This window comes from Lonchura striata, chromosome 5, assembly GCF_050655825.1.
Source record: "Lonchura striata isolate lonStrDom1 chromosome 5, ASM5065582v1, whole genome shotgun sequence".
NCBI lineage: Eukaryota > Metazoa > Chordata > Aves > Passeriformes > Estrildidae > Lonchura > Lonchura striata.
This window is the reverse complement of record NC_140707.1, coordinates 61587425-61610365: the sequence shown is the minus strand read 5'-3', so window position 1 is coordinate 61610365 and position 22941 is coordinate 61587425. Positions and strand designations below refer to the sequence as shown.

Genomic DNA, 22941 nt, shown 5'->3' with positions numbered 1-22941 from the left:
AGCCTCAGGCAGCTTCCTTTTGTGATCGAGGGACCAGCTGGTGACAGCTGGGCATTTCCTCCCTGGAGGAGCTCTGTGGGGGTTGCCAGGACAGTGGGATGTGGCAGGCTGGGACTGGCTCCCACTTGAGCTGCTCAGAGGTTTGGGGTGTGGGCAGCACATGGTGAGGGACAACATCATGCTTGTTGGGCTGCTGCCTGGAACGTGGGACTACCAGCAGCCTTCCTGGAAGAGATGCAATGTGGGCACAAGCAACCTGCTGCCAGTGGTCCCCAGGCCTGGCAGCAGCCACACCATGAAGGTGGTGGGACAGAGGCAGGACATGGCTGGGAGAACAGGGAGGACAGAGGTGCCCAGCTTGATGTTATGCTTGATGTCTTTGCTTGTCTTGAGGCTTTGTGAATCCTGCCAATTTAAATACTTGTTAATGACGTTCTTAGGGACACAGATAATTATTTGAGGATAATGGTTTTGTAATACTGTTTTGTTGTTTTTTGTTTGTTTTTTTTTTTTTGTAGGTCCTTGAGGTCCATGAAAATTTGGACAGGCAAATGCAAGACAACTATGAAGAAGACCTAAGTGAAAAGGAGAAGGCAATAGTTCGTGAAATGTGCAACGTAAGAACTCCTTCCAGCAACTCTTGGGGTTCCTTTTGAAGTCTTTTGTTAAAAGTATGGAGGAGCAGGGATCTGCTGCATGTAAGATTTGTGAAGTCCTTAGGCACAAGGGAAGAGTAGAGACTGCTGACCACTGTTTTGGATAATCTGAGTGCCTTGTTCACTGCACAGAGTAGCCTTAGCTCAGTAGATAGTTCCCAATTTGCTGCCTTCCTGGCTGTAGAGCAGCTAGTCTAGCTGACCAGAGATGTCCAAGGGGCTCTCCCTGACTAGAAGGGTCCTGTTAGCAATTGTCTCCACCTGTGCCCTTAAGGACTTGGTTTGGGTTAAGCAACAATTGCTTGCCATGTTTAAAGCTGTACAGCTTGAATGGGTTTGAGCCTAAACCATATGGTAATGTCAGAGGGAGAATCTTGTCTGGAATCACAGAACAGCATCATGATAATGCTGGATGCTATTAAACTGCTGATGTTTTGGGCAACCACACTGTTAACTGAGCTGGCCACATCCTGTGCAGTGAGTGCTCGTCCCCAGCCTCTGCTCTGCGGTGTCTGGTGTCAGGCATTGCCTCCAGCCCCAGAGCACCTTGGCCATGCTCTGGCTTTGAACAGAAAGTTTGAGATTTCTGCTGGAGCACCACCTGAGCTGCCTGTCACCTGCAGTTGGGGATGTACTGTTCAATTGCCCAGAGTAGGGAGGAGAATGCCTATGTGCCTTCTTTTTTTGAAGTCACATGAGGTGGGCCCAGGTGGCATCATTTAGTGCCCTCCAGCAGTTGAGAGGAGCCTAATGCTCTGTTTAAATTCTGAAACCCTCCTTAACACTAAAAAGAGGGTGTGGACACGAGCTCAGCTTGCTGAGCTAAAACACTGTAAGAATCCTTGGCAAGGGCTGAGGCACTTCATTTTGGTTGCTGGATCCCTATAAGCAAAACAAAGACCAGAGTAAATTAAGACCTGATTTTTAGGATATTTTGTTTGCTTAATTTCCCAGTCCCTTGTAGCTATGCTGGGGGAAAAGTAAAATGCTGTAACTTCATCCTCCTAAACTGATTCATCTCTATTTGTCTATCATCAGCTGTTTTCTTTTTAAATATTCATTCCATGTAGATTCAAGGCAGCTATAAAGCTTTTTGCAGTTTATTTTTTATTTAAATAGTGGGCCTAGAGTGATAAAATGTATGTTTTTAGAAAGTCGTGTATATATAATTTTAATCATTATCTTTTTCATTATCTTTTCTGTTCATGGTAGCATCTTTTCTGTAAGCATGGCAGGGTTGACCTACCATTGAACTTATGTTCTGAATCTAGTGTATTTGTTTTATACTATTACCCCAGGCAAAAATGGTTCTAATTTCAAGAGGGACTAATTAGAAAAATGCATCAATGGTTTTTTTCCTTGGAAATTGGTGCAAAGATGCCATCCAGTGTCTCTGCAGAGAACTGCAGCCCAGCTCTAAGAAAGGGAAAGGGCTGGTTTTGGATTTCAGACTGCAATTAAAAAAATATTGTTAGTCCTCAGTGGCTTTTTTTTTTTTTTTAAATTCCTGTTTTTTCTCTCCCCAAACCCTTTATTTTTTCTTGCAGGTTGTCTGGCGAAAACTGGGTGATGCTGCGAGCTCCAAGCCCTCCATCAGGCAACATCTGTCAGGAAACCAGTTCAAGGGTCCCTTGTAGGAATACCGTCCTGGCGACTGGAAGTGATGGATTCTGTGAAGACTAAAGAGGCAGAGCTCAGTGTTTCTGGCTGCCTGTTCTTTGGGAGTTTGGGTTGAGTGTTTTCAGGGTTTCCTTTTTTCTTCTTTTTTTTTCAGCTTTTTTTTTGTAACAATAGTGTAAATATGGCAGCTAAAAGCCTGATTCCCAGGCTGTGGTGCTCTGGAGCTACTGTTCACCGGGTAACCATCCAGTAATGCCAGACTTACATCATTTTTATTGTAGTTCAAACCTGCTTTGTTGTAATAGTCTGTTTGTAGAATTAACTAACTCAAGAGAATTTCTGAGAGGAACAAGAAGAACCCTTAACCTGCGGAGACATCACCGTTTGTATTGCTCCTGTCCACCCACTTGTCTGTGATTCATAGCCAGGTTAGTGGCTCCAGGCAGCCAAGAAAAATGCAATTCAAATTCACTGGTTTACTGCCTGCCAAGTTCATGAGCTGCTAACATTTTTTTGGAGGTCCTTATTTTGAAGAATGACATGCAACTGTTTTCACAAGGCTCTGTATAAAATACTGAGTGGCAAGCTAAAAACACTTGTACTGCCCTACATTGTACAGTGGTACTCATCACACAAGCATACATAAAGGCTTAAGTCTCCATATCAGGTGTTAATGAACAATTTTTCATTATCAAATGACACAAGATTTCTGCAGTCATAATGTGAATGAAGTCACTTAGCCACACAACAGTATTCCCTAAAAAATGGCAACACTTTTCTTGTAAAGCTTTCACTATGAAATAATTCAGCAGAAACTGTTATCCTGACAGTGCTTATGGCTTACACAGGATCTTCAAAAACAGCTCATCTTTCACAAAAGGAAGATTTGGGTGGGTTTTTTTAATGTTCTTTTTGAATCCCTCACCTATACAGGTTCCTGTGTAAGGTAACCAAACAACAACCTTGCAGAGCTGAATAAAACTCCATAAACACAGGCTGTCAGGTGAGACTGCTTCCTGCCATTCAAGCTTTATTTTTGTTAATGAACCAAAACAAGTGGGTTTTTGCTTCTTCAAATGGTTGTATATAAAATAATGGGACTTACATTTTGCTGTTGTGGAGTAGCTGCCTGTGTAGTTGTAAGGATTTGACTCTCCCTCCTTTTCCAAGTTGTCACAGCAGCTGTCCCTGTATTTCAGATGTTCTTTCCCAATAGTCCAAGGAAGCGGGGCTTCGTTATTAGAACTCATTGGTGTACAATAATTTTAAAGACAGGCATGTGAAAAGATCAAAGCCTCCTCTTCAAAAGTTGCATCGATTTTAGTGATTAGTTGTAGGATGTAATGACCTCAAACAGCATTACTTTCTTTTTGTTCCCTACAAGAATCAGTCACAGCTACAGTTGTATTAGCTGGACAGGTTCTTCCTCTAAATTAATTTGTTCTACCAGTTGAGTTCTTGATTTGTGGTATTGTATTACATGAACACTGCAGGAATACCAAGGAACCCATGTGGCAATTTATGAAAGGTAATTGGTCCCGTGGTGTACAATAAACTATAGCTGCCTGGCTGATTTGCAGTGTCAGAGCTGAAACCTGTAACCAGCAAAAAAATAGAGAAGGAATACAACCAAAATACAAAATAACCACTAAGAGTAAGCACCACTTCATTAGTCATTGCAGAAATAGAAATGTAACAGTTGAGTAGGTTATTTAAAAATAACCAAGAACCACCCCCAAAACACAAGTGCATACTCTCACTCACACACCCACCAGTAGATTATGTCCTACTACTGCTCAGTCAGTGAACAGTGAGCTAGATAGCTCTCTGTCTAATGGTATTTACATCCCATGGAGTCTGGGAAAATCCATTCTAGAGTCTGTCTCCTTTAAGCATCTTTAGAGGATTCTGGATTTCCTCCTCTCTGCTTTTTATTTTGACCTCCAGTTTCTAGTCACCACTGGTGATTACTTGTCTTCCTCCTGTACAATTTATACATTGAGATTGCTGTAACAGAAAAGGTGATGTAAAGCAGAACATCATTATTCCTTAATATCTAAGGTCAAAGTGAGGGTTACTTTATCTGCTTAGCCCATTTTAACTTTGGTGGCATCTGACTGCTGGATTAAGCAGAGAGTTAAAGTATATTTGGAACAAGGTTGATTTATGCCAGTGAATTTTAACTAAAGCAACAAACGTTGCCAGCACTTGGAGAGAGTTAACTGTGTTCGTGACACACTTGCTATTTAAGGGGTATATGAGGCTATTAGCAGGTCCTCTCAACAAGACCAGAGCTATACTCATCAGATTACTTGTCTCACAACTATGTAGTTCCCACTCAAATATTCCCTGCTCTCAAATCTCTCTCACAATCTATTCATTGACTTCAAGCAAAGCTTGTTTTGTTCCACCTGCAGATCTCACCTACAAGGGAAACAGTGCTGCAATTGAGGTCAATTAGCCCTGCAAATCATGAAGAGCCACTTTATAGGGTAGCCAGCAGTTCAGCTGAACAAACTTCATACTTGTAGAGTACTACCCTTTTGAAGATTTTATTTATAATCTTCAACGTAAGATGCACATCACTGATTTTGCAGAAGATGACAGTGCTGTACCTTGCAGTGTTACTGTTTAGGGGTTTTTAGGCTTGCCAACCTTCATACCTACTCAATTTGAGCTCAAATTTGTCTTCCTGGGGTAAAATGATGCTCAATGACTTTACAGGATGACTTGGGTGCTGAATTTTCAGCTGTCTAAATAGATATTTTATATACATATTTAAATTCACTTACCTATGTGCTCAGTATTCAGTGAAAACTACCTGAGGAGTTTTGTACATGAAGTTTAAGGGGAGCATCCCTTGAAATAGTGGCCATTAAATTCATCTGTTTGGGGCAATAGCCCAAGATAATTTATTCAAGAGTGAATCCCTGGGTTCTGCAATCCTCTGGCAAAGAAAGCATCCACTGTTTACAAATGGACTTTGCTTGCTTAAGAAAAGTAAAATCACATCCTTGACTTTTGTTGGAGTGACTGGAGTAAGCAGTGTTTCCTTAACAGTTCCTGAAATGCTGCAGTGTAACCAGCTTCAGTTGGCTCTTTGCACCTTGATAAGACTGCTGAGCACAACCTTGTTTGAGAATGGCACATTTTTATCCAAATATTAGATATTAAATGAAATCAGTGTTAAAGTGACCTTTTATCTTTCTAGAAACTGGGGGGGAAGAGTACTACTGATCTTTTTCAAAGTGCATGACTGTAAAGTGATAAAATTGTATATTTTTCATAATGTGGGGAAAGTCTATTTGTGCTGCTTTAGAAATCAGTTTAAAGTTTGATTTCTGTTAAACCTGTGATCTTACAGCCCTGCTATATTTTCTGTATATGATTTACAAAGAACTGGAAAAGTTAGCACCTGCTGTTGTGTACATAGCAAAATTCTTTAGACCTTAGCACGCATTTTTACCTATTATTGAACCACTCTGACTTTTTTGGGGAAGGAAAGTAATAGTACAGTTTTTTTTGATAATGTGTGTAAAACATTCTTTTGAAATATTTTAGTAAAAATGAAGTAAGAGATTGATTGTGATAGTGTATACTTCTAGCTGAATAAAATAAAATACATTCTTTTTAAATAAACTGATGAGTAAGATTTGGGACACCACTGTTGAAATACCCTGGAGTAAGTATCTTGGAGTAACCATAGTTATGACCTCTGAACTAATATGAAAAACCTGGAAATCCACTAAATTCAGAACCAATTTTATTTGGGTAGAGTGAACAAAGTAGTCCCATTTACAACTATGATGTACATCACAGTAGGCTGTTACATTCAGACTTTCACACTTAGAAAATATATATATTATGTACAGGAATTTGCAAATAGGTGTAAACATACAATATTTTAAGATACCAGTACATTCCAAACCAAAACTATCAGCAAGGCAAACACCTCAAAATTATTCCAGTCAGCTAGCATTCAGAATCTCTCTTAAATAAAGCAGCTTTTATGCTTGACATCGTGTTGTTTTACTTACTATTAAAAATGAAGTTTCTTATTATAGATCATATATCATAGTATCTGGCTATTTTGATACTTAAAAATAGGCACTGATTTCTAGAAGGAAATTTTCTTCTTACTGATATAATTGAGCCAATATGGCTGGTTTTGCTAGTACAAAGTAATCCAGTGCTGGAATAAGTCAAGACAATTTAAACTTAAGTCAAATGTATAAAGTTAGAATAGATACTGCAAAGCTGATTAAAATCTAGAAGCCTATATAACTCACCATAAACCATACTGCAAACAGATCAGCTAAATTTTCATTTAATCTCATTTCTTCATCTAAATTATACAGATTACCCTCCTCTTCATCTTTACAACATAGGTTTTGGCTATCTACTCCTGCCTAATCAACATAAAGGTATATTCGTGCAAATTACCTCATGCTATCTCATCCATGTAGCACGTCCAAGTCCTGCTACAGGTGGCATACCAGGTGGAGGAATTGGAGGTGGTACAGGTGGCTGTGCAGCTGGGGGAACAGTAGGAGGGGGGTAACTAGTTGGTGGCATTCCCAGCCCTGGAGGTGGATGAGGTGGTACTGCATGAGTTGGAGGCAGTCTTGGAGGTGGGAAATTAGGGTTGTATGTCGGCGGAGGAGGATATCCAGGAGTAGGAGGTGGAATATTGGGTGGGGGGAAAGAAGCAGGGGGTGGAGGTGGAACTGGTGGTGGAGGGTTTGGAGGGTAGACATGAGGATGATATGGTAGATGAGCTGGTGGTCCATAGGCTGGCGGTAAAGCTCCGTATGTTGGTGCTTCTGTTTTCATCATTGACTGGAGACTTTGATAACCCTCCCCTGACATGTAAGAATTTGTAGTAGACATTCCTGTAATATAACTGGTGGGGGGTGGGGGTGGGGGACGATGTGGCAGAGGGGGAGGTTGATGTACTGGGGCAGGATGAGTAGGAGGAGGAATCTGGACCTTTGGCACATCTACTGAATCCACAGGAGCAGACTGCTCTGGTTCTCCCATTGAAACTGCTGTTGTCAAAGGAGGCTTGCGCTCTGGAAAAGAAAATTATTTTTTTGAAGGGTAGCGGCAAGAACAGCTTCTGAATACTTCATATTTTTCCTTCAGTTAAATTAGCAAAAGAGAATTCAATTCTCTAAGTCTTTGATGCCATATGGTATCCAGTCAGACAGTCTCAGGTCAATAAAAACCAACTAAGCTGCCTATCAAAGCTTCAAGGTCAGTTTTTCCCATTCTAAAAGTTAAATTAATCTTTCTTATTACTATTTTTATAATTTAAATATTGTTGTACAATCAACAGAATTAACAGACTGGATGGATGGAATCACAAGTAGTGGCTTTAAAAAGTCACAGGACTCATGATACCAAAAACCTCTATTTCAGGCCTCCTTTCTACCTCTTTGGTAGTCCAGGAGGTGGCCTGGGATTATCCTCTGCACTTGACCTGCCTCACATATTGGGAAACATTATTTGAGAACACAGGTCAAAGTCTCAAGTCTTTAACACTCAGTTCTAAACCTGTTTACCAAAGAAAGAAAAACAAAACCAAAAGGTAAGTAAGAAGGACATGAAATCTGATCAGCTTTGCCCACTGATTAATTTCAGTGAACTCAGTACCTGACACTCCGGAGAAGTTCATAAAAAGGTCAGCATTTTACCGAATTAAAATTAACCACTTCTGGAAAGAACATGCTTTAAGCAGTCTTCTCTTTAAATAAGAATCATTTGTTTTCCCCTCTTAATGCAGACATTATAAACTAAGTTAATACCACTAGGATGACTAACCTGATAGCAGCCTCTCTGTATGGTCAGAGAGATTATTAGAAGGACCAACAAAAAAAGATTTGGGACATCTTGCTTGTATACGTGAGTATCTACAACATTGTTCAGTAAGAAAAGCTATTTACAAACACATCCAGGGCAGTCATTTCTAGTGGCACACTACACGGTCACTGTTAAACAGAATTTGACATAAATCCTCCTCCTTGTTCACTTGGTCAAGATGCATTCTTTGTTTTCACCTGACTTCCACAGAGCTGCCCTTTATTTTGGTAATGTTTCAGTGCTTGTGCAATTGCATCCTTGTATAAACAACAGGAAAATTTCAGGTAACAAGGAAATAAATCCATTACCTGCCTAAATAGGATTTTAACTGCAAAATTGCCCCCTAGGAAAGCCATGTAATAAATCACACAAAGTGGGCATGCTGGCTGTGGTACTCATGATTTCAGTGACTTCAAGCTCCTAAATTGTAGCAGGCAACAATTTCCTCATTTGCTCATTTTCAGAACCATTCTGGATGCAAGATGTGTATTCAGGATGTAACAACTGAAGAAATAATGAGTATGGTATTTAGAAAAACTTCATTCTTAAGATTTTAACAAATGAGAAAAATTGTCCTACTAAATTTCAGGGCACTGCTTTTCTCTCTCCTAGTTCCCTTTAGAAGCTATTATCTTACAGTTACATTATGGACCATGGGCTGTGAAATATTTGTCATATTTAAGGGTCACTGGAAGACAGCTAATTCATCAAGGCACTGGAAGCACATTTTTACAAGAGTACTGTTTATTTTGCAAACATACAGCATGTGTGCAGTATTAGTGTTCCCTGGCAGAAGAAAAATCCTCTTTTAAGGTACAACAAAAAAGTATCCCCTTGGTTTGTTTTTTTTTTTGTTTGTTTTTTTTAAATTATTGTTTGGAAGTTGCACACCTGCAGAATTTCTGTATGACAGATAAAACATCAAAAACTTTTATCGGACAACTGAAAGCTGTCTAGTAATCCACTATGGCATCTACCATCCTTTTGAGATCAAGAGTCCCTTTTAGCCTTTATCCACCTAGTATAGTCTTGTTTCCATTCTAAGTTTTTTACTTCTGTCTGGAAAAGCCTATGCTACTATGATGAAATTCCCTCTAGAGCTTATCAACCTTGTATTTTTACTTGCCAAGCAGATTAATCAAGGCAACAAACCCCTGCCCCCACACCATTGCCTACTACCACCTGAATGAAAAGCAAGGAAGGTAACAAGAATAAATGTGTTTAAGAAAATAAAACCTTACCTGGAGGTGGATGTGCAGGAGGTATTGGTGGATGTGAAGTTTCAATTTTAGGAATTTTAGATGGTGGCGGTGGTTCTAAAAAACATTTGTCAGTTTGTGATTGGTTATTTCTCTGCAATATTTTCCAAATTCAAACTCTGCTCTTATGATAATGATTATCATATCACATTACACTATGCAAAAGGGCAGTGGAAATCCTGTTTACTAGGTATGTTTAATAAAGAAAACAAAAATCAACACCTTTGTATAAATAAAGTGGCATGAAGTATCAGACACAAGTCTTCCAAAAGAATGTATGCCTACAAGCTCAAGTGACTTTGTAACTGGAGACAAACTGTCCCAATGACAGTATATAAGTGAAGATGAGCAAGTGTATGCTTTCCAGCCCAAAACTTTAACTTGTAAGTAGTTGGAACAGCTCTCAGAAGTTGACCTTTGCTCTGCTAAAGTAATGTGTGTCATAAACCAAACAAAATAGCCATTGGACAGGAGAGAGGAGGGATAAGAGACAGCTGTCTGGAATCTATCTGCAGAGCTACAGGGGAATAACTGCCAGGCTTCCTTAAGAAGTACATCCTAGCTATCCTGCATGACTTTGTTCCAAACCAGCAAAGTGAAGAAAAAACCCCAAATAAAATAACTAGGTATGATCATTGCAGTGAGTATACACTTCTATTTCTTTTACTACACTATCTATTGACACAAAATGCCTTTTAGTGGCAGCCATGCCAACAACCAACTACAAACACCACTGATTACCAACCACTTACTGTTAGTGCAGGTATTTAATGTCATGGTACCTTCAGTCACTTCAAGACCTCACAGCTTGCTGAGAAACTACTCCCAAATGATGCATGCAGTTATACATTGAGAGTTGACTAGTTTATCAAGACTTCTACTAAATTGACTCTATTAAGGAACTCTTTGGGCACAGCTATACTCAATTTATTTCAAGTTTTGTAGTTAGAACATTTATAAAACAGTTATTGTATATATTTAAGGTACATTATCAGGATCAAAATAGTTTAGAACTGCCAAGCCTATAAGCAGACAAACTAAGTGCATGTCAGCAAATTACTTTGGTTTCAACAGTAAAATGGAAGCAAGATGAATAGAATATTAATATTTACCTGCTGCTTTTGTTTCTTCTTTTGGAGATACAGCCTGTTTGAAAAAAAAGGAAAAAAAAAGATAAGAATAAGACCATTGCAGTCAGTCTTCTCCCAGGTAACAAGTGATACGACAAGAAGAACTGGCCTCAAGTTGTGCCAAGAGAGGTTTAGATTTGATATGAGGAAAAATTTCTTTGTGGAAAGGCTGGAACAGGCTACCCACAGAAGTGGTTCAATTATCATCCTTGTAGGTATTCAAAAGATGTGTAGATGTGGCACTTGGGCACATGGTTTAGTGGTAGACTTGACAGCGCAGCATTAATGATTGGAGTTGATGATCTTTAAGACCATTCCAACCTAATGCTTCTACAGTTTCTTACAACAAATGCAAGATGAACAAAGTCAAACCACACTGGGAAAGACCAGTTTAACTAGCAGAATGAAAAGCCTGGGAAAATAGCAGGTATTTTATATGCAGCATTTCCTGCTGTTCCCACTGCTAAGTATTACATCTCATTTAATATATTTATCATCCACTGCACATACATCATGGTCTGGTTCACTGCTCATTGAGCTGAAAACAAGAGGCTTGGCCTCTGTTCCCAATTCTGCCTTGACCTGTCACTCTACCTTTGCCAAAATCACTTCAGGCTCTTATGCTTTATTTACCAGGACAGGAGGGCAGTGGAAGTGTTGCACAGTGTAAAACATTTCAGAAGCCTTCAGATGGAAAGCATTGTATAAAATCCAACTGGTATGCCAGGAAAATAATGTATGCTCACTGAACAAAACCCACAAACCCTCACATCATCCTTCCAATCACAAGTTTTTGGCTGGGATTTTATTGTTTCATTGGTTGTTCTTTCATTGTACCTTGATGAAACAACCATGGATAAAGGAATAAAAAAATCTTCTCAGATTACACAGTCCCACTGAGATGACTACTTGATGATTTCTGAGAAAATAGAGAACTTAACTGAAATTTTAAGTACAACTGTATTTAGAATGAATGATGAAGGTCAGAGGGGTACAGGACATAGCTTCTCTGTCTTTTCAATGAAAATGGTTTATCTCTAGTAGCTTTACCTGTATAAATTGTTCTGTTTCCATCATTTCACTTTCCACAGCAAGAATGAACACACACTTCAATCCAACTGGAACAGTATTTTTTCCTTATTTCTGATGGGTATTCTCAAATTTTTTGATAATTTTTGCCTGCTTCAGGCAACCTTATTATTATATTCCTTTGATAATAATTTCAATTTTCCAGCTGCTTTCCTGCTTTTTAAGGACACTCTTTATCTTAGCATTTCAAACACACACATTGTTTTCTTAGTGACTCATGGACTCATCTGCTGCCTTCATTTTACTTGGATAGTCTTTTCTTGATTTTCTAGCACTAAATTCCATGCCTTAAAACTGCATCAGTTCTCCTTGCACTTTCAAATAGAAGCAAATCACTATTTGTTGGAACTTTTCCAAAAATCACTCATTTTGTGAAATCAGTTGATCACTTCAGGTGACAAGCAGTTCAATTACTGTGCAATTGTTAATATGGAGCAATATTCAAAAAACAATATCAAGGTACACCATTACAGTAGAACAAGAAACTGGAGAAAAATAACTCATGACAGAAAAAACAAACATCAATTTAAACCGCATTTATCCTAAAGAAAAAAAAAAATAATCAAGCAGTCACAATTCTCTAACAACAGCAACTGCTAAAATAGAGATGAGCATTTACTTAAGTTATTCTACTGCACTGTAGTTTGTACTGCCCCAGCCAAAACACCTGAGGGTTATAACAAACAATAATAAATTATCAACTGTCAGGCTGGTGAATATTTAATACCTTCAGCTAAATATATATAATAGAACTGTTCCTTTACTGCTGTTTCTATGAGCAATAAAATTGTCCCCCCAACAATTTGTAGTTTAATCCAAATAAAAATACTATTTACATCTAATGATTCACCAGTATATTTTTAGTGAAATCAACTGAAAATTCAACCACTCTTCACCACTAGAGATGTAGAGGATGCGCAGATGCTTTAGACATCTGATATGGGTCTGTAAGTCATGGGCCAATGCCTCAGCTGCTTGAAAGCATCTTGGCTCAGTAGAAGGTTATGGGAGTTATAAGAGTTCCTGTAAATTGAAAATCTGGCCTCCAGGAACAAAGTGTATTTCTGTTCTGCACAAACCAAAGGAGAAGTCATGCAAAGCCCTATTTATAGAAGCAGGCAAAGATTTTAAGTAAGGTTTCTAGTACATCTAACTCAAGAACATTCTAGAAGCACCAAATAAACCTTTCAAACACCACATATCTTGTTTTCCCAGACTGCTTTCTGGATAAAAAACAATTTTGGATCACTACATTTAATTTTCTCAAATTCATACTGCTTGTGCTGTATTCGTACAAAACTCCTTTGAGTTTTGAAACACTCTTTGTTTTTTATTTGTTGCAAAACACCCTTTGCTTTTTATTTGATGTGGCTGCTTACTACCTACTATTTTTTCCTTGATTATTAGGTGATGGACCTAAAACTGATTTCAGGAAAATATAAGTTTCACTTATCTACTATGGCTTGACCAGAGGCAACTGTTCAAGAACAACAGATACTATCCAAGCAAAAGCATCACTTTTTTCCATTAGATACCTAATTAACATATGGGATGGAGCAAAATCAGTAGTACTGTCATGGCAGATCCTTTACAAGAATGAACAAGCATTTGTAACAACGTAGATGGCACACATACGAAAAACCAAAATTGTTATTAACAGTTTCTGATGTGCCAAACTGTCCCAGGCATTTTTGTTGAAGAAAAATTGTAAGAGATCCTCCTACAGGTCTGACAACTCAAGCAGAATTTGTGCTGATGGCATAAACAAAATGAAGTAAAAAGTAGAAGAAATACATTAATACCTATACAGAACTCTCACACTTTTCAAGCTAATTAATAATATTATCACTTTTATCCTGAACAATGCTAAAGTCCAGTGCAACAGCTAAAAATTTCAAAGCAGGTCTTTTCCACTAGTAAGCACTATCCTGCACTTACAAGACCAAGGTTTTACAGAGTTACATTTTTGTCTTTTTTAGGAATCTGCCATCAGAAGGATGCTGCACTCTTCCAATTCCATTTCATTCCAGTATTTGCTGCTTCTAGTTTTTGATTTGTTTTTTTTTTTTTTAGTTTGGTTTTATCTTTGGTTTTTTTCCTGTTGTCTAGTTTGCGCATGCATTTAATTACAAGTTGGAACAAAAGTTAGAATAAAATTTACATCCTAAATGGACTGTTTCCAAAGTCTGTATTTCTGAAAACACTCCTCTTGCTACGTACACATGAAAGAAGACTTGAGTAACATTTTTTTTTTAACTTACAAGTGAAAAAAATAACAGAAGTATATATTAAAATTTGAAAGTTTCATTTGAACTTGATGGCTGTTGAGTGATCAAAGTACTTGTGACACCATCCAACTGCTAATGTAGCTTCTTATTTTCAATTATCACGTGATATTATGGACAAAGTGAGGCTATAAAGTATTATGATATATAGGCTGCTACTGTTAAAGTTATTTTAAAACACTTTTTTTCCAGTAATTTTGACATAACCTTAGAAGTCACTATTCTTTTAATATTAGTAATCAAAGAGACAAATGATGTCTTGATCAGCATTGTACACATCTCTACATTCAGGTGCAGCACAAGAAGCCCTCCCCAAATTAAACCTGCTTAACAGAGAAAACAATGAAGTTAGTTAGATAGCCCAGAACAACAAACACTGAGAACCTGAACAGCTCATGCTGACTGCAAAGCCTCTCCATGGCTTTTGGCTCATGTGGAATGAGGATGTCATATGTCAGAACTGTAAAGGCTGTCCGGCATCAACAAGGTTGCCACATAACCAAGGAAAATCAACTACATAAAATTAACACAAGGCTCATTCTTAAAGCAAACACAAATCTGCTGCACATTGTGGCCTTTAAATCAAATGGGCAGCCTGAAAATAAATTACAAGGTGAAGTTCAACTTACTGCTGGTCTTTTAATTTGTCTAGGAGGACTTGACTGGGGAGAAGGCTTTTTAGATTGCTGTGCTTGTGTTTGCTGCTGCTGCTGTTGCTGCACTGACTGCTGAGACTCTTTTTGCTGCTGTGTCTGGGATTGCTCTGAACTCTGGGATTGCTGGGACTGCTGTACTGTAGGTGCCTGGGGTGTAGACTGAAGAGATGGTGGCTGCTGCAACTGATGAGGAGTATGATGAGGCATTTGCTGTTTTCCCTGTGAGTATAGATCCAGGATCTGATGACAGATATCTTAATAATAAAGAAAGAAAATTCCAAAGTATTACAACCTTATAATGTACAAGCATGTATTTAACACAATTATCAACTCTGATTTTTACTGGACATCAACTTTGGAAAAATTCATTGCAAATATTACTCATCATAGTAATGACTGAAATAACTTCTTAAAAGCAGATTAATTTTCAACTTATTTCTGAGTTTCTTCTACCTATCCTGAGCAATATTTACATGTATATGCACACCTTTCAGAAGAACAGTGTCTTGGTAATAACACACTATATGCCATTACTATGTGCCTGGAGAGCCAGGTAACCACACTAACAGGACAGAAAGCAAGTGGAAGATTTTATGTTAAAACATACATGTCTTGTTAGGCCAATCAAAAAGGTTTAGGAAACTAAGCAAAGGAGTAGTATTAAATTCTTCCAACACGTTAGGAGCTAAAGGTAAGTTCGCTCATAATCTCTTCATCATTCATGGTACATCACAAAAAACCTTCTATTGTAGCATAATTTGGTCAAAGAGATCAATTATCTAAGGGAAATGTGCTGGAAATTAGGCTCCATTAGTTCCAGTGTTTGCAGAAACACTTATTTAAAATGGGGAGTAGATAATCATTTAAAAAATAGAAAACACACCATGACAATTCAGGCTAATTAGATGAGCTATAAACTAAACAAACTGTAAAGCAAACATTGAACAAAAGACTAATCACGATGATTAAATATGCTTCTAAGCTAAGCTAGTTCAATTTAAAACTTGATTAAGGCATAGCACATATGAACTACGTTACATACTTGACACAAGATTATTTTGACTGAAACCCAGATAAGAAGCTATTTGCATTTATTTATGACCTAGGCCACACAGTTGCAAAAAATGTTGTGGGAAATGGTTTTCGTACCTTCCAAAACATCAACAGGAACATCTTGGACAAACTGCTCCCACCATCGTCTGTACATTGGTTTTGATGTCCATTCCTGTATTTCAAACTTACACAAACGGCCTGCTAAGTACATGACTGCAACAGCTATGATCTCGGGCTCCCACTGCAGGGACAGTGTAGTGCAGAGACTGCAACAGAAAACAAACCAAGCAAAACACAACCCTGGAGATTAAAATGCACTTGGACAATCAGGTAATGTATAATTAATGGGGTATAAAATCCCACCACAATTCTAACTTGGGCAATTTTAATTGAGAGCCTTGTTAAACAAAAGAGTTTACAAAATGTAACTATTTCTGGACTACCACACTGTCATGAAATCGGGTCCCAAATCAGATTTTGGAGCTCTCAAAATGTTTGTCAATAAAATGTAAACAAATACTAGAAAACCCCCACAACCCCACAGAAGAGCCAACATGAACTTGTAAAGCAACACAAGCTTGTCAAGCACAACACAAGTTTTAGATTAACATATAAAAGGTTATCTCTTGAATAGCCTTTGATAAAGCTAATCCTAAAATAACTGATATTATTGGTATTATTGATATTAACTAAATTTCTGTCATAAGAAATTACTATTTCCTGATATAAATTGTAGATATTGAAGTATTTTTTTCCTTTTTTTCTCCATACATTATGTAGCATATTATCTGATTATAGAATTTTAAATCCACCCAGCCAGTTGAATTTCAATGAATTCACTGTGACTGTGTAAGAACAAAGCCCTTTATTCAAAAGGCCTGTAATGCAAAGCACAGAATTATTTTTCCAGGATCCTATCAACAATGTAAACTTCTAATATGGTGCTTATTAAGTAAGCACAATACAGCCTCTTCAGAACAGAGATAATTATTAAGCATCATTTGAAACAACCCCTCCAGCTTCATACAAGTGTTTTCCTGAAGTGTGTTTTAATTGTTAGGTTTTTTAAATATTAAACACTAATTCCAAGTACAATGGTGTCCAAATTTTGATGGATAAATTACAGTAGTTTGACAGGTTTAACAGTGACAATTATGCCATAATTTTGTTCTACCTGTAAGACCATAATCTGCAAGACTGACAGCAGCTGAAGTAAACAACTTGAGAGCCACATTAATTTTGGTCAAATTAATTTGGAGAGTTTACAAAATCTAAACCCACACAGGGCTAAATCAAATCAGGCATATGATTAAAAAGACACCGCTTTTTTAAGACGTTCTACTGCTGTAGGCATGACTGAAAGCTATGTATTCACAACTTCTGGACAATCAGACACATTTTCTAAAGAGTTTGCTTATGGAAACAAAAAGTAATATTGAAGTCCTTAATAAATTAGCTTGCCCGGCTCTGTAGAATCCTCCTGAATAAGACTATAGTGTGTCAAGTTGTTTTGTTTTTTTTTAATACCACATGAGAAATGTTTTTACATGCATGTCATTCTTACATGTTCATTATTCAAGAAATTCTAAATCCAGTGCTAAGAACTCTATTCCTCAGTGAATTTAATGACTACTTCACTACACCAAAATATCACATTAGAAATATATTGATGGAATTGAGAAGTGACTTATTTTTTTCAGACTGTACCATATATCACAGATTTGGCAAGAAGCTGATGTATATCCTGGAGATTTAGAATTTGGTTTGGCCTTTTCAAACAGTACGTTTCTTTTTAATGCAGCACTAAATTAGTGCCACCACATTGCAGAGGTCTTACTGGTCTACTTCCTACTCATTCCAGATTCTGTGTTCAATGGAATTATCATGGTAATTATGGAAAGAAAAACTGAGGAACATGACCAAGAAAACACGTAACAAGCAGAAAAAAAAAATAATATATTTGTCACAAAAATATCCATTACCGTAACAATGTAAGCAGCAGTAACTATTTCACTTTCAGAATGTTTCCTAGGTATATCTTACCTGTCATTGACAAATGTCCATGCCATTTGAACCAGTTTTTGAATTTTATTTTTGTCTCCTGAAAAACAATCAAAAAAAAATTAGGACATAAATTTAGGAAGGACAAACAGCTAGAAGTAGAATATCCTTGCATTGTTAATACATTAAGTTCTGGAAATCAGTAACAGGCATTAATTGTTCACCCTGCAATATTTTACCTTTGAGTTGTTTGGCATACTTAAGAAGAAATTGGTATGGATGTTCCACTTGCAAATCAAACTTTATTGTCTGTAGTAAGATTCTTTCAAGTACCATCACTTCTTCCTATAGAAAGTTACAAATTATTAGTCCTTCTTTTACTCAAAAATACTTTATGCTAGTTTAGGGCATGACTTCACAGCACCTCCAGGCAGCCACGTTTTGTCTCCAAGGGGAACAGAAAGCTCTCCAACTTACAATATTATTTTAAACTCAGATACCTTTTCTTCACCTTTATTTGAGTGAGGACAAGGGGATGTGATGTTTAAGATCTCTGTTCCTCTGCAGAGGAATGAACTGAACTAGACACAACATGAAATTGCCAGATACACAATCACAACAAAAATATAAGCTCTACCACATTTCACTCAAAAGTTTCTAGTCATTATTCATTTAAAATAAACAAATTTTAAGAGAAGCATAGTTTTGCTAAGTCAATACTGTAAACAAGAAACTTCTCAGTACTTCTGAGATCTAGTTCTCTTTCACTATTAATTACCTCGTAAAATCCCATTCAGATGATTTATGATTTACGTATTGATAACATTTCTTGTTCTGGCTGAAATGACTCAAATTTATTTTAATTTGCAGAATAATATCAGAATTTACATGAAATAAAATACAAACTTTTAATGAAAACAATTATTCCAGTAAACTCCTAACTTTTATTTGGAAGAATTACTTTCAAAGCTACCAACCACACTACCCAGAAGAGCCATAAATGCATGCTGAGTATCTAATTTAATTTAGAACAACTGAAAACCAGTCAATGCTTTATTGAGCATGTGTCACTTGACTACAGTACAACAGGATGAAATCAATTGCAACATGAGTATTTTTACCTTTGGGTCATCTCCAAACTGCCCAAACTGTACATCATTCAGTAAGCTACGAGCTGTTTTAATTATGTCTTTACATTTCTTGGGTGTCTCTTCAACCTTTCCTGCTAGGAAGAGACAGCAGGCTCCTGTCACCTAAAAGAAGGCAAATACTTTCAAAAAGTGGTCTGCATCCAGATATACAATACAGTGTAGCATAATAAAAGCACTGTCAGTTTCCATTAACAGTACTGCAGAAGTCTCCCAGGAAAGACTTAATAAACATAATAATTTCTATTTTAATATAGTGTTAAACTTTTATTTTCTTAGAAGAAAAATACAGAACTTGGAGGACTGTCTATTTCATACAACTTCATTTCAAGGTCAGAAACCCAAAGCACAATTTGCCCTGGTTCAATGCTGTCTGTCAGGAAGTTTTAAAACTGTATTACACTTCTTTTTATCTTTCAGCTAATACAGAAGTGCCAGCACTACAGCTGCTACTCCTAAAGAAAAATATCAGCAAGACATAACTGCAACGTCAATACATTTCTGATCATAAACAGAAATGTGCAAACAGGCAAGAACAACAAATTTTAAGCTGTAATAATTAAAAGACAAAATGCTAATTTTCCACCTCTCTGTAGTGAACAGCGGTAGTAGTACCCATGTGACTAATCACCATTTAAAATAGTTCCTACCTAGTGCAATCATTAAATTAAGTCATCAATATTCTAAATACTTACATATCTTGGGAACTGTTTGAAGGAATGAAACATATAAAACCGATGGAAATAAATTATTCCGGTTGCTAGAGTGTCATAATGTCTGTGGTGCAGATTAAGGACTTTCAAACAGCACATTAAAAAAAATTTAAAACCAAACACGCACAATGGATTCCGCTTTATCAAGTACTTCAAGTAACTGGCTGTTCAGTGACCAGTTAAAAAACACTGCAAGTAAAAAAGGAGCTTTAGAAAAAAAATAAAAAAGCCACAAAAGCCCTTAAAGCTGTGTAAATACTATGATCAGGCCCAGATGCAGCTGATATCTAAAGCATTTATCGTAAGTATACAAAGTGCTGACTGTATTTCCAAGAGGATGCACATAAGGTGACTCCTGTGTTGCACCATAGCTGCCTCAGAGAAGGACAAATCCAGCAGTAGGTACATGAAGGAACAGAACAATTATCGCTTCACATTCAAGTGCTGGCATGGAGGAAAGTTACTATTCAAACCTACAAATGCAAATAAAATCTGAACATGCTCCGTATTCTTCACTTTAAGACAAATAGAAGTTTAGTCTTCACCATGCATTATTAAAGAAAGAACTAAGGAGTTTAAAGGAAGCATAGGAATATAGAAAGCAGAAAATTTAAGTGGCTGTCTATGAGGGAGTGGGACAATGGGGAGAACTTATACACAAAGTTGTAAATCCCAAACCATGAAACAAAAAAACAGCCACTAAAGACCAAGACTGGGGAGGCAGAGGTTAGAGCCTCAAAGGCCAGATTCTAACAATTTAGAAAAAGGAGGGAAAAATTCAAAATTTGAGAAGCCATGCAGATTCATATAGTGAAATACTGAGTTTCATAACTCACAGATGTTACTCTTAATTGGAAAGTTTGTATCATCTTACTTCTCTTCAACAAACTGGAACCCTGTTTATGCAATGAATGGATAGAAATGGTGTAGGAACACATTATATTGAAAGGCACTTCAACACACATATATTTTTAATTAGCAATTAAAAATCTGATCAGCTGAGCATGTCACATTTCTTGTGTATTTTATTCTGAAAACTCACTATTCATAGAGACATTTCATACCAACAATGTGTAAAGGATACAGCCCTAAACGTGTTCCCACGTCGAATATGAATCTGGCCCCTTCCCTGCGGTATCGTGCCTCTGTAGCTGGATCAAGCCCTTCAAGCTGTGATGGTGTGTGTGCCAAATCTTTCTTATCCCAGTACCAGCATGGCTTTGTATGGTCCAGGTTTGCCAAGTTCACAGAAGGGCTGGAATTTTCTTTATTCTCCTTCATTTATTAAAACAGAATTGTCTCTGCTTTTTAAATTTTCAAAAACGAAGTCTTCAGAGAGTCACTTCAGGACCTTGAAGAAAACAAAAAAGGAATTCTTTAAAAATAGAGAGAACTACCTTCTGAAGTTCCTGCTCAAAGAGGAGTAAAAAAAGAATAGTGCTTATCCTTGCCTGTTGGAAAGAACTTGTTCCTATGCTCAAAGACAAGTAATAAAGAACTTTGCCTTTATCCTCTCCATATTTTGCAAATACAATCAGAAAAAGTAATAGGTTATCCTTGCTGTTACCTGTTTAATAAGGAAACTTCAAGAATAGATCTCCAACAATATTGCTATTTCTTAGTAGAACAACTACCATCTACTTTGTCCGTAAAACTAGGAAAAAACAATTCAGTGACGGCTGCAGAAAGATGTGGAAAGTTAGGGCGATTAGATGACTATTGGTAATTAGGAAAGGCACCGGTGAGGCGAGCCTGAACGGCCTCTTAAATACCTGCCTGCTCCCAGGGATATTGCGGGCAGCAACCACTTGGCAGAAGCTTTGTAAAATGATCTGTACTTTTACTACTTAAAGAAAAAAAGTGTGTCAGTGTTCTTTCACATACCTAGATTAAGACAATGTGAGTTTATAGAGCAAGGCAGCATTTAAAATCATCCCCCAAACAAGGCAACCAAATACACCCCAAGAGTCTCCTACTTGCCCCTGTTTACCAGCACTTTGTGTACACAGATGCAGATCACAAAGTTCTGCAGGCACCTTTTTGGTGATTGAATTATGACAGACGTTCAGCCATGCCTCAGCTTAAAGAGTGCTTTTTTTTTCTTACAGGCACAAAACTGCTCTTACTCCAACTCAACTAACTACAGATACTATTCCCAGATTACTGCAGTCACCTGCAAAGGTTTGCATAACAGACAGACATTAATATATGATGCAATATATTCGCTCTAAGCAAGACAGTCACAGTAAGACCCAAACTTAAAACTCTTAAAATCAGTTATTACTTATCGAGACGTTTCCCTTCCGAAAACGGAAGGAAGATCACGTGAACAGCCACAGAACGATGCCTACAATCAGCACCTCGCTCACCTTCAAAAAGTCTCTTTTTCAGAATAAACGAAACTGTCTTTGCCTCACGGTGGTTTTGGAATCACCTTCACAACTCGTGGTATCGGTCACAGACAGATCTAAATTCTGGCACAAGAAAAAGTAAATGGCTACTAAAAACTATTTCCAGACTCAACGAAAGCGCGCCAGGCCACAAGCACACATTCTCATCATATTTACTAGAAAGCTGCTTTTATAACTGCAACGACCCTTCTTCCTTACCAGATATTTTACTTTCTAACTTCTAAAGCGTTTAAAAATCAGTTAACACTAAAAGCGCCTGAAGCGGTAAGATCTTTTTCTATAAAAGCCCAAACGCATTTCCGAATACGGAACCAGGAATGAAAATTATCACCCGCAAGCACCTTAAATGAACCATGTTAAACGTCCCAATCCAGAGACCGCAACGCCCGGAAATAATAACTTTTCCCTGCCTTTTTAAGCACCCCATGAAACTGGAGAAGAACTCCAGAGCTCGATCGCGGCTTTTTCATACCTTACCCGAGACGAACGCACCGACCACAGCTCCGCCCCCGCTGCCCCAACGCGGCCGGGGATGCTCACACCGCCTCAGACCCACCCGCCCGCCCTACACGGGGCTGCCGGTGCCCGGGGAGGCGCTCGCTCCCTACCCCCGGCCTCCGCGCTCCCTTCCCCCGTGCCCCAGGCGGCGGCGGTGGCCGGCGGGCGGCCCGGGCGGGCCCCGCGCACTCACAGGGCTGCGGCAGCGGGAGCGCACCGGAGCGCGGGGCCCTCAGCGACAGCGCGGCCTGCGCGCCGCCATCTTGGGAGCCAGGCCAGGCCGCGCGTGCGCCATCACGTCGCAAGGGCGCAGCGCGCGAGCACGGCGGCCCCGCCAATGGGAAGCGGCGGCGCTCCCGCTACCTCCCGCCCAAATGCCCGCTCAGTCAGCCGCTGCTGGGCCGGGCTGCCGTACCCTGGGGGCGGACCAATCGGAACGGTAAAGGGGAAGATTGCGAGCGCAGGGACCAATAGAAACCTGAAGGCGGGCCAGCAGGGATTGAATGACAGCCAATGGGAGCGCTGCTCTGCCTGAGGGAGGGGCGGGGCCTCCTGGCGGG

The 22941-nt window shown here is 38.5% G+C and overlaps 2 protein-coding genes across 9 annotated transcripts in view; one reads left to right on the top strand and one right to left on the bottom strand.

Moving 5' to 3' along the window:
- The window catches only part of CCDC85C (coiled-coil domain containing 85C), a 110063-nt gene extending 104148 nt beyond the window's left edge, over positions 1-5915 (top strand). Inside the window, exons 5-6 of the mRNA XM_021549653.4 lie at positions 519-617; positions 2204-5915. Coding sequence (XP_021405328.1) covers positions 519-617; positions 2204-2293 — 189 coding nt within the window. The 3' untranslated portion in view covers positions 2294-5915. The remainder of the gene's footprint in view (positions 1-518; positions 618-2203) is intronic.
- A 107-nt stretch (positions 5916-6022) lies between these two features.
- On the bottom strand, positions 6023-22653 carry CCNK (cyclin K). Of its 8 annotated transcripts, none has more exons than XM_021549648.4 (12): positions 22492-22653; positions 21842-21946; positions 20557-20823; positions 19455-19536; positions 18733-18864; positions 17851-17956; positions 17654-17711; positions 15707-15876; positions 14531-14811; positions 10510-10543; positions 9380-9454; positions 6023-7348 (listed from the first exon to the last, which is right to left on the bottom strand). In XM_021549648.4, the coding sequence occupies exons 3-12, from the start codon at positions 20751-20753 to the stop codon at positions 6726-6728; spliced, it is 1758 nt and encodes a 585-aa protein (XP_021405323.2). In that variant the 5' UTR covers positions 20754-20823; positions 21842-21946; positions 22492-22653; the 3' UTR covers positions 6023-6725. The 8 variants fall into 8 exon arrangements, with proteins under 8 accessions (XP_021405323.2, XP_021405319.2, XP_021405322.2 ...); XM_021549644.4 differs by having other exon boundaries at positions 22575-22653; XM_021549647.3 differs by having other exon boundaries at positions 22356-22496.
- Positions 22654-22941: the final 288 nt, after the last annotated feature.